We start from the raw sequence: 12,265 nt of genomic DNA, 5'->3' as shown, positions 1-12,265 counted from the left end.
AATAAGGGTCTCTAGGCCAACACACCCCACAATGAGAGTGGAATTAGGGTCACTAGGCCCAGACACACCACAATGAGTAGAATTATTGTTAGCAGAGTGGAATGACAACTCCTAAGGACAGAAGCTGTACTCTGGGACTAGGGATGAGTGAACCGAGCCTGTAGAACCTGGAGAAGTAAACTGGGCCCAGAGACCTTTGTTGAAATCCATTCTGCATTTTCTTTGCTGTCTGTGTTGTGCTGTATTGTATTTCAATGGAGCCCATGGAAGTCAAGGACAATCACCCCGCAACTAATTATTTGCAGGTGTGCAATGATTGTTTAATAAACGTAAGTTATTGTTATTAGAACTCCTTAATAAACTGTTCTTAACAAAACTTGTCGGTAGTTTTTTTTGTGGGCAATTTTCGCCGACATTCTTTTGTGCTGCAGAGCATCTCACCTATAATTCTATACTATTCTCTGTTCTGCAGAGCAGATCACGTATACCTGCATACTATCCCCCTGTCCTGCAGAGCATTTAACCTATAGGTCTTTGCTATTCTCTGTCCTGTGGAGCATCTCACCTATAATTATATATTATTATTCTGCCCTGCAGAGCATCTTACATATACCTGCATACTATCCCCCTGTCCTGCAGAGCATCTCACCTATAATTATATATTATTATTCTTCCCTGCAGAGCATGTTACGTATACCTGCATACTATCCTTCTGTTCTGCAGAGCATTTAACCTATAGATCTGTTATTCTCTGTCCTGCAGAGCATCTAATCTATAATTATATATTATTCTTCTACCCTGCAGAGCATCTCATGTATACATGCATATACTATCCCCCTGTCCTACAGAGCATTTAACCTATAATTCACCCTGTGGGCAATTTTCTGTGGGTATTCTTCACCTTGCACCTCAAATATCATGGATCTGAAACTTTGTGATGCTGCAATTGGCAATTTTCCGTGTGGGCAATTTTCCTGTGGGCATTTTTCCTGTGGGCATTTTTCTGGTCACCCTCCAACTTTTACCTGATCCGTTTTTTTCATAATTCGCCAGATTGTGCCTGATGGCAAAAAGCTGATGTGTGAAAGTAGCCTAATATAGACAGAACCCGAAGTTGCAGCATAGAGTGGATGGTACAGAATTTTATCATCACTTAAATTTTTAGAAACTAAATATTTTTAATTTATTAATTGAAATTTACTTTTGGGTTTTGGACTAACCCTTTATCTATTGGTCATAGCTGGTCATAAAAACATTCTACAAAGTCTTCAGCAATTTTAGAAACCGTGTCCAAAGTCCAACTGTCACCAGATATCCACTGTTCAAAAGTTTTACTCTCTACAATAGACTCTTTTGGAATGATTTAATATTTTTTTTTGTGGAGAGCCATTACTGGGGGGACATATATTTTGCTGATTCTTAGGTAACAGATTGAACTTTTTTCTGGACACATTATGGGAGACACATACTTTGTAATCAGCAAGGTTTTACTCGCCAATGTGAATATCTTTCAGCTTACCTCCTTCAATCATAAGCTCCATGTTCTGGTGTACTGTACATATACGTACAGTGTGTGTACCACTAGCAGCAGCCAGGACACAATTCTTAGCTCGCATGGTAGTACATTTTGAAAATCCTATTTGGGCAGAAGTTTAATTATTTATTTATTTTGGTAAATAGTCAGTCTCTTGCAAATTGGCTAGAACCAGCCTCTTATGGACATGAGTTTTCTTACCGTTCAGTTTCATAGACAGTCTTTCTTGGCAGGTATAGTTCGGCTCACCTTATCACTATTGTAATACCCTTTCATTCTATCCACTATAGATTTATCTAATTTCCCTGGTTTAGGATCAGGACAAGATCTGAAACCTTTTTTTTAATTTTGAAAATATGGTCCCTACACTTTTAGACCACAGGCTGAAAACATCTAAATTCGAGATTTTCAAATTGACACACTTCATATACCGTATATACTTGAGTATAAGCCGAGATTTTCATCCCATTTTTGAGGGCTGAAAGTCCCCCTCTCGGCTTATACTCGAGTCATACCCAGGGGTCGGCAGGGGAGGGGGAGCGGGGGGCTGTCTAATAATACTCACCTACTCCTGGTGCGGTCCCTGCTTCCCCGACGCCACAGCTTTTTCCTGTGCTGAGCGATCACATGGTACCGCTCATTACAGTACAGGTGGAGTCGCATATTCATTACTGTAATGAGCAGTAACGGTGACCGCTCAGTACAGGAAGAAGATGCGGCGCCGGGGAAGCAGGGACTGCACCGCGCCAGGAGCAGGTAAGTATAACTGGGAGGGGAGCGCAGAGCTGCGCGATATTCACCTGCTCCTCGTTCCTGTGCCGCTCAGTCTTCAGCGTCTTCTACAGTGACGCTTAGGTCAGAGGGCGCGGTGACGTGGTTAGTGCATGCCCTCTGCCTGAACGTCAGTGCAGAAGACGCTGAAGATGGAGCGGCGCCGGAACGAAGTCAGGTGAATATTGAAAGTGCGGGGGGCCTGAGCGATGGAGAGGTACAGGATTATATGGGGCAAATATCTTTATGGAGCATCTTATGGGGCCATAATCAACGTGTGTGCAGCACTATATGACGCAAATATGTTTATGGAGCATCTTATGGGGCCATAATCAACATTTGTGCAGCACTATATGGCGCAAATATCTTTATGGAGCACTTATGGGCCATAATCATTTGTGCAGCATTATATTGGGCAAATGTGTCTATGGAGCATCTTATGGGGCCATTATTAACCTTTATGCAGGATTATATGGGGCTCCTGATTCAATATGGATATTCAGAAACACTTAACCTACTGATGTCTCAATTCATTTTACTTTTATTGGTATCTATTTTTACTTTTGACATTTACCAGTTGCTGCTGCATTTTCCACCCTAGGCTTATACTCGAGTCTTTAAGCTTTTCCAGTTTTTTGTGGCAAAATTAGGGGGGGTCGGCTTATACTCGAGTATATATGGTAGTTATTTTTTGAAGTATGATCCCTTTGAGATATCAACTTAAATTTTAGTACAGATGTGGCTAGGTGCATAGGAGGCACATGTGAATTTTTTGAAAAGTTTTTAGATCATATTGATCTTTTGGAAATGTTTTTCAAAATTTTGCCTTTGAGTCTGCATGGGTAAAATATCAAATATACTCTTGTGACGTGTCTGGTGGAAGTCTGTACATTTCTGAGTCTAATAGTGTTTTCTCCTTCGCCACATTGGGGGACACAGGACCGATATGTCCCCTAATTAGTAGCTCGGAGAAAAGGATTTTACGGTGAGTACACAAAAATCCCTATTTTTCCGTTTCTCTACCTTGGTTCTGGCCTGAGCGATGAAAAATGTCAAGGCATGGAATACAGAAATTTGCATTTTTTTTCAAAACTAAAAATTTTAAGAAAAGTTAAATACCGTATATACTCGAGTATAAGCCGAGATTTTCAGCCCAAATTTTTGGGCTGAAAGTGCCCCTCTCGGCTTAAACTCGAGTCACGGTCGGCGGTGGGGTCGGCGGGTGAGGGGGAGAGAGGTCTGAGGCATACTCACCTGCTTCCGGCGCTCTTGGCGCTCCCCCTGCCCGTCCCATGGTCTTCGGTGCTGCAGCTCTTCCCCTGTTCAGCGGTCACGTGGGACCGCTCATTAAACTTATGAATATGGACTCCACTCCCATAGGGGTGGAGCCGCATATTCATTCCTCTAATGAGCGGTAACGGTGACCGCTGACAGAGGAAGAAGCTGCGGCACCCGAAGACCAGCTGTCCGGGAGAAGGAGCGGGACGCCGGGAGCAGGTAAGTATTACATATTCACATGTCCACGTTCCACACGCCGGGCGCTGCTCCATCTTCCCGTCCTCTGGCTCTGACTGTTCAGGTCAGAGGGCCCGATGACGTACTAGTGTGCGCGCCGCCCTCTGCCTGATCAGTCAGTGCAGAGAGACGCCGAGACGGGACGCTGAGGAGCTGCAAGCAAGAGAGGGGAGTATGGCACTTTTTTTTTTTATTGCAGCAGCCGCAGCATTATATATACCGGTAGCACAGTTTTATATGGCACATCTATGGGGCAATAATGAACGGTGCAGAGCACTATATGGCAGAGCTTTCTATGGCACATCTATGGGGCAATAATGAACGGTGCAGAGCACTATATAGCAGAGCTTTCTATGGCACATCTATGGGGCAATAATGAACGGTGCAGAGCACTATATGGCATATGGCAGAGCTTTCTATGGCACATCTGTGGGGCAATAATGAACGGTGCAGAGCACTATATGGCACAGCTTTATATGGCACATCTATGGGGCAATAATGAACAGCATGGAGCATTATATATGGCACAGCTTTATATGGAGTATCTATGGGGCAGTAATGAACAATATGGAGCATTATATGTGGCACAGCTTTATATGGAGCATCTATAGGGCAATAATGAACAGTATGGAGCATAATATGTGGCACAGCTTTATACAGAGCATCTATGGGGCAATAATGAACGGTATGGAGCATCTATTTTTATTTTTGAAATTCACTGGTAGCTGCTGCATTTTCTACCCTAGGCTTATGCTCGAGTCAATAAGTTTTCCCAGTTTTTGTGGCAAAATTAGGGGGGGTCTGCTTATACTCGAGTATATACGGTATATAGAAGAAAAAGTTTTTCTTCACCTTTTCCATTCTCTAACACACTATTAACAAAGAACAAACTTTCAAAAGAAATAAAAACAGTAAAATTGCATCGGTTCACTTGTAATCTAATGACCCAGATCAAAATTGGAACCGTGCCTGTGTTTTGGTGTAAACCACTGGGACTGGAGAAAACACATGGACACGTGAACAACCCCATAGAACCCATACCTATTATAGTCTATCTGTGAAAAAAGGAGATTTGTTCATGGAAATCTGACACCTGAATGAGGCCTAATGTGATTTGTTGTGAACTAAAATGATGTCCTGTATTTGTCCAGGCTACAAAGCAAGAACGGAAAGCAACAGGTGCCATTATCAACAGCTACGGTCTCTATGGTGCACAGTGTTCCAGAGCTGATGGTTAGCTCGGAGGTAAGCTCTTCTGTTTAGCATTCGGCTAAGAGTTTTTACATTACAAAAGGTGGTGGCATTCCTTAGGTTATACCACCCGTGTCTGATTGGTAACGAATTCACTGCTGGGACCTCTACTAGTCCTGAGAACAGCACAGGTCCTAGCAGTACTAGCCGCACAGATCACTGATGGCATCTGCAGTGAAATTCATTTTCAACTACGGTTTATCCATACTAGGATAACCACTCTCCAAAGAACTGTATGGGAGAAATCTGTAGAATTAGTCATTACTGGATCACCCTTATGTTGATGGTGAGAAACCAGGCACAAGCATTGACTCCTCTACACCTCAAGTTTGGGATTGATGGCAGCCTCATTGATTTACGCTGCATTTGTAGTATCGTTATAGGTACATATGGTGGTAAATGTCGCCCGTAAGATCCTTTATATTTATAGTATGGTGGAGCAGCCTGAGATGTTCCATTTATACCAACTCAACTGAGGCCATTGATATGTTTGACACTAGGAGCAGTGTAAATTCATCTTGAATACGTATTCTGGGTATTAAACAAAGGTTTTAAACCTATTTTACAACTGCATTTAATCATAGTTAGTTAGGCTTGGACTCCATGGCGAAGCGTATGATATAACGGCGTCCCTCAGACAAGATATTTGTGCAACTTGCTGTTTCTTGAGTATTTTAGAGATGAGAATTTGCTGTTAAAAAAAAAAAAAAAAAAGCCAAATTAGAGACAAATCATATGTAAGTCACAGGCACATGAGGCAAGTGAGTTGTGTGCGACTCGCAACCAGTGGCAGAAAAGTTAGTGGCACCACATCACAATCACATTAGATGGCAATACAGCCCCATAATGTTGCACCTTGGTCTTAGTGTCTCCTTGGAGGGGAGTGCATGCTGAGACAATACCGAATTTTATTTACAGCTTTACAGCTGTATGTCAGCAATTTTTTGCTTATGTAATGCAACATAAGCTTGTATTAAATAATAAAAAATACCAAAGAGAGGGGCAGTAAATTATACAAACTCAGCCATAAATATGGGTAGAAAAAAATAAAAGAGAATGGACAGAGCAATAATAAATATTGAAATATCACAATTTTTATTACCAGATGACAAAAAACAAAAATGAATACATAGACGTAGAAGACAAACAATTAAAAGTGAAAGACGACATCCAAGTGCCACGTCAAAGCAGGAGGTATAAAGGATATTGCACGAATACATAAGTAAGAACTAGTAAAATCGATAAATACCGTATGGTCCAATGGTGGTGACCAATTGATTAGATAACATACTAAATGAACAGAATGTACATATGTGCAAAAAATGGCATGAATTCAATCATTATCAATATTTCAGCAGTATTGGAAATAATACAGTAAACTGCATAGTGCTTTAATACAGCTTAAATACAAACTACCATAAAAGAGCAGTGCCAAACAGAATATTATTTACCTCACAGTAAACTGTGAAGCAGAGGACCAAACAATAAGGTGCAAGATACCATAATGTAGGTAAAAATATGCAGATATAGGTAGCTAGTGAACAAGAGCGGGCTGGAATAGCAAGGAGATTAGAGGGGAGAGAGGTCTTTGAAACCAACCTGCTCTTGTAGACGTGGGAGGAAGGGACCCCAATGCTCGTTTCGCTTAAAGGGAACCTGTCACCTGAATTTGGCGGGACAGGTTTGCGGTCATATGGGCGGGGTTTTCGGGTGTTTGCTTCACCCTTTCCTTACCCGCTGGCTGCATGCTGGCCGCAATATTGGGTTGAAGTTCATGCTGTGTCCTCTGTAGTACACGCCTGCACAAAGCAATCTTGCCTTGCACAGGCATGTACTACGGAGGACAGAGAATGAACTTCAATCCAATATTGCAGCCAGCATGCAGCCAGCGGGTAAGGAAAGGGTGAATCAAACTCCCGAAAACCCCGCCCATATGACCGCAAACCTGTCCCGCCAAATTCAGGTGACAGGTTCCCTTTAATGCTTTTTCAGGGGAGCGTAATGTCAGGGATGGAGAGGAGCAGGTATATATACCCTATCCAGTACATGGCTCCAGCGGCTATAGCGGCGCTTCCGGTGACACGGAGGGGACTGGAAGCAAGGGAATAGGCGTCCAACGTTACAGCCTCCCGCCCACCACTGACGCCTCAGTAGGGCAGGCCGGAAGTGCTATGCCTGAAGGATGCGTCGCCCGGGCAACGGAACCACGCCAGTCACATGAAGCGCACAACGCATAACAAGCTGCAGGTATGCAGAGTATAGGCGAAAATCGCACATGGATAGAAGAAACAGAGTATAAAGCTAAAGGAATATAAGGGAATACAAATAAGTGCACATACCTTAGGTGATGTGTGGAAATCATTCCAAAGTGTAAAAGAAAAAGTGCCTAGAATAAGTGATAAGGAAAATAGTGAACAAAGAATCATCTGGTAATAAAAATTGTGATGTTTTAATATTTATTATTGCTCTGTGTCCATTTTCTTTTTTTTTTTTCTTTTTTTTTTTTTTATTAAATAATAGTATAGATGTTGCATTTTTTTTGTTGCCATACTCATTCATTCGTACTTCCCAGTTGACATGGTTCCCCTAATGCTGACCACAGTTATTATTGATGTTTTTGGCTTTTCAATAATTGCTCTTCCCTGAGTCCTGTCCAATAGTAACAGTGCCTCCATCTCTGCCTCCTGCTTATGATGGGTTTCTCCCTGTTGGTTCTTATAGAAGTGTGTGTGGGGGGGGGGGGCTATATGATTCTGAATCTAATAGAAATGCACTGGAGAATATGCACACACAGTATAGACATGCAGCATGATTCAGGCAACTTTTATAACTATGGCTAATTGTGTGGATTTGCCTACTATATCACTGCTCTCTATATAAGGCTGACTCTGCTGCATATGGCATGTCCAGAGGAACAAGGGCTGTGTGGGGAAGGACTGAGAACTGCTGGGTGCGATTTCATCCGTGATTGTCATCCAGTAGTTTACAGTAAGTTAGTGAATGACTAGTTTGCTACACAGGAGAAAATGCACTGGGCTAGTAGTCGGCTGCAGATCACATGCCACTGCTGTGAAGAAGGACTGATTCAACTGATCTGGGATAAAACAAATTATACTGCTAGAATATTACTGGTGAGTTACCAATATATGGCCAAAACCGCTGACTCAGAGCGACTTTGTTACTATATCCGTTTGAGAGCTTGGCGCAGGGACCATATAAATTGGGCGATTCAGAGGTGCAAATTTGTTTTTGTTTTGCAGATTTGCCTACCAGCCTTCAGCCATATAAGACAATGGAAGCTACAATCTAGGTCTGTGTTTTCTCCTCCACTGTCTTAAATATGGGACTTATACCAGGGCAATAGGAAGTTTGCTAACAAGGCACCTTTTCTATATATTATTTTTTTAGCCAGTAAACAGTTTGACTACATGCTGGAAAATAATAATACCCAATTTCACACTTGTACACAATGGCTACTGTTTTTACCACACCAGCTTTACATTCTGTGGATTTTGTCACTTCAGGGCTCTTTGTTTGTTCTGAGGTATAATTTACGGTTTACAAGGGTGTTCTTAATTTTCTTCTAGCAAGCTGAACAACTGGGCCGGGAAGACCAACATCGATTGCATCGAAACAAGAAGCTTGTCCTCATGGTGGATTTAGATCAGACATTAATCCATACCACAGAACAGCACTGCCAGCATATGTCCAGAAAGGTATGTTCCTGACACTTTTCTTTGCACTTCAGATTTTAACCTCTTAACTACCAGAGGTATATTTGTTTTTGCGTTTTCACTTTTTGCTCCCCTTCTTCCCAGAACCATAACTTTTTTAAAAATATTTTATTTTTCTGTCAATATGGCCGTGAGAGGGCTTTTTTTTGGCGGAACGAGTTGTACTTTTGAACAGCACAATTAGTTTTACCATGTCATGTACTTGAAAACAAAAAAAAATTCCAATTGCGGTTAAATTGCAAAAAAAATGCAATCCCACATTTGTTTTTGTTTGGCTTTTTTCCTAGGCTCACCAAATGCTAATACTGACCTGCCATTATGATTCTCCAGGTCATTACGAGTTTATAGACACCAAACATGTCTAGGTTTTTTTTTTTTTTTTATCGAAGTGATGAAAAAATATTCCAAAGTTTGTTGGAAAATGGTGCTATTTTTTTTCGATAACCGTATCATCTCCATTTTTCGTGATCTATGGTTGGGTGAGGACTTATTTTTTTGCGTGCCGATCTAACGTTTTTAATGATACCATTTTGGTGCAGATATGATCTTTTAATCATTACTGCATTTTAACGCACTGTCGCGGCGACCAAAAAAAGGCAATTCTGGCATTTTGACTTTTTTTTCTCGCTACGCCGTTTAGCAATCAGATTAATCCTTTTTGTTTATAGATTGGGTGATTCTGAACGTGGCAATACCAAATATGTGTATGTTTGGGTTTTTTTTCTATTGTTTTTATTTGAATGGGGAGAAAGGGGGGTGAGTTGAACTTTTATTTTAATTTTTTTATGTTTTTAAAAATATATATAATTTTTTTTTTTTTATTTTTTTTTTTTTAGCTTTTGCATGCCTCAATAGCCTGCCATAACTCGATCGCCTCTGCTACATACAGACGATGAACAGATTGCCTGTATGTAGCAGAATTACTCACTTGTTATGAGCGCCGACCACCGGGCGGCACTCATAGCAATCCGGCAGTGACATCCATGGAGATCTGCTGGTGACCTCTGGTTGTCACCGGCGGGCAGATTTCTGGCGTGCTAGCCTGAAGCGCGTGTTAAATGCCACTGTCAGAGTTGGACAGCGGCATTTAACGGATTAACAACCGCAGGAGGATCACGATTCCGTCTGTGGCTGTTAGCAGCACATGTCAGCTGTTCAAAACAGCTGACATTTACCAGAAATATGTGGGCTCATCGCCGGAGCCCACATCAAAGGGAGGGTGTTCGACATCAGCTTACTATTACGCCCAATGTGAGAAAGGGGTTAAAGTAAGGGCTTGTTTTTTGTGGGACCAGTTTTAGTTTAGAATGACACCTTTTTATGTACTGGAAGGGCATGGGGCCAACCCTCGGACTGGGGAATGGAGCCTGTACGGTGCGCGGGGGCGATCAGAAGAGCGGCTCGCTCTGCTAAGTCAAGTGCCCCTCAAGTGCAGTGATAAGACAATAAACCCATTATTTTTAGTTTTTGTTTTGATTTTCTGAGGTTTATTGTGTGGCAAGAATGACATGTGTAGTGTTGTGTTTTTTTTTTTTGTTGTTTTTTAAAACCGAAATATCTAAGGCTGGGTTCACACTTTGCGGTTTTTACCGCGGAACCGCCGCGATTTTGATGCTGCGGGTCCCCAGCAGTTTCCACAGCGTTTCCATTTACATGTAAACCCTATGGAAACCGCAAACCGCTGTGCACATGCTGCGGGAAAAATCGCGCAGAAATGCAGCGGTTTAAAACCCGCAGCATGTCACTTCTTTGTGCAGAATCGCTGCGATTCTGCACCCATAGGAATGCATTGAACCGCTTACTTCCCGCATGGGGCTGTGCCCACGTTGCGGAAAGTAAGCGGCTAATGTGCGGTTCCTACCCGGGGTGGAGGAGAGGAGACTCTCCTCCAGGCCCTGGGAACCATATTTGGGGTAAAAAAAAGAAAAAAAATCATGTTATACTCACCTCTCAGCGCTGCACGCGGCCGTCCGGTCACAGTTGCTGTGCGAACAGGACCTGCGGTGACGTCGCGGTCACATGACCGTGACGTCACGAAGGGTCCTTCTCGCATAGCATCTCTGGAACCGGACCGCCGGGTGCAGCGCCGAGGAGATCCAGACATCAGAGGGTGAGTATAACCAATTTTTATTATTTTTAACATTACTATTGATGCTGCATATTGCTGCATATGCAGCATCAATAGTATAGGCAGAAACCCGCAGCGGAAACCGCGGAACAAACCGCGATAAATCTGCAGGGAGAACCGCAGCGGTTTTGCCCTGCAGATTTATCAAATCCGCTGCGGGAGAACCCGCAGAGGGACGCCGCAAAGTGTGAACATGGCCTAAAGGGTTGTTCCTGACAACCAGCGCTTAAAGTGAACCGGTCAGCTGATAAATGCTGCCCAGTCTGCGCATAGACCTGTCAACCCAGGGCAGTGGGTGGGAGAAGCTCCGGGAACCAGCAACCTGTCTGACCAGTGTATAGCGCTGTCCCTGTCCCTTCGCTGCTTTTAAAGTATGCCTGGCTAAGTTCACACAGCCATTCCCCAAAGTATGGGCAGCATGTATCAGTGGACAGGTTTACTTTAATCCATTCAGGACCCCATAGAAAATGAGAGCAATGTATACTCTCCTGCAGCAGTGCACCGCAGCAATGTGCGCTCTGCTGTACCCGGCGGGTGATGTGACATTGCTGTCACTTGCCCATCATTGGCCACTGGCATGGGCCAGGACCTTGAAAACCCCACAGGTATCATACCCTGATACTTTAATTAAAAGCTTTCTGAAACTGTAGTTACAGTTCAATATCCATGTACAGTCATGGCCAAAATTTTTGAGAATGACACCAATATTATATTTTCACATGATCTGCTGCCCTCTGGTTTTTATTAGTGTTTGTCTGATGTTTATATCACATACAGAAATATAATTGCAATCATATTATGAGTACCAATAGGTTATATTGACAGTTAGAATGAGTTAATGCAGCAAGTCAATATTTGCAGTGTTGACCCTTCTTCTTCAAGACCTCTGCAATTCTCCCTGGCATGCTCTCAATCAACTTCTGGACCAAATCCTGACTGATAGCAGTCCATTCTTGCATAATCAATGCTTGCATTTTGCCAGAATTTGTTGGTTTTTGTTTGTCCACCCGTCTCTTGATGATTGACCACAAGTTCTCAATGGGATTAAGATCTGGGGAGTTTCCAGGCCATGGACCCAAAATCTCTGTTTTGTTCCATGAGCCATTTAGTTATCACCTTTGCTTTATGGCAAGGTGCTCCATCATGCTAGAAAAGGCATTGTTGGGTGCCAAACTGCTCTTGGACGGTTGGGAGAAGTTGCTCTTGGAGGACATTCTGGTACCATTCTTTATTCATGGCTGTGTTTTTAGGCAAGACTGTAAGTGAGCCGATTCCCTTGGCTGAGAAGCAACCCCACACATGAATGGTTTCAGGATGCTTTACAGTTGGCAT

At 42.7% G+C, this 12,265-nt stretch overlaps 1 protein-coding gene across 1 annotated transcript in view; it reads left to right on the top strand.

Annotated features, from left to right (window-relative positions):
• The window catches only part of CTDP1 (CTD phosphatase subunit 1), a 193,930-nt gene that overhangs the window by 47,176 nt on the left and 134,489 nt on the right, over positions 1-12,265 (top strand). Inside the window, exons 3-4 of the mRNA XM_069730928.1 lie at positions 4,972-5,065; positions 8,659-8,787. Of these exons, the coding sequence (XP_069587029.1) occupies positions 4,972-5,065; positions 8,659-8,787 (223 nt within the window). The remainder of the gene's footprint in view (positions 1-4,971; positions 5,066-8,658; positions 8,788-12,265) is intronic.

Source organism: Ranitomeya imitator, chromosome 6 (assembly GCF_032444005.1).
Source record: "Ranitomeya imitator isolate aRanImi1 chromosome 6, aRanImi1.pri, whole genome shotgun sequence".
Lineage (NCBI taxonomy): Eukaryota > Metazoa > Chordata > Amphibia > Anura > Dendrobatidae > Ranitomeya > Ranitomeya imitator.
The sequence above is the reverse complement of the archived record's forward strand: the minus strand, read 5'-3'. Positions and strand labels throughout refer to the sequence as shown.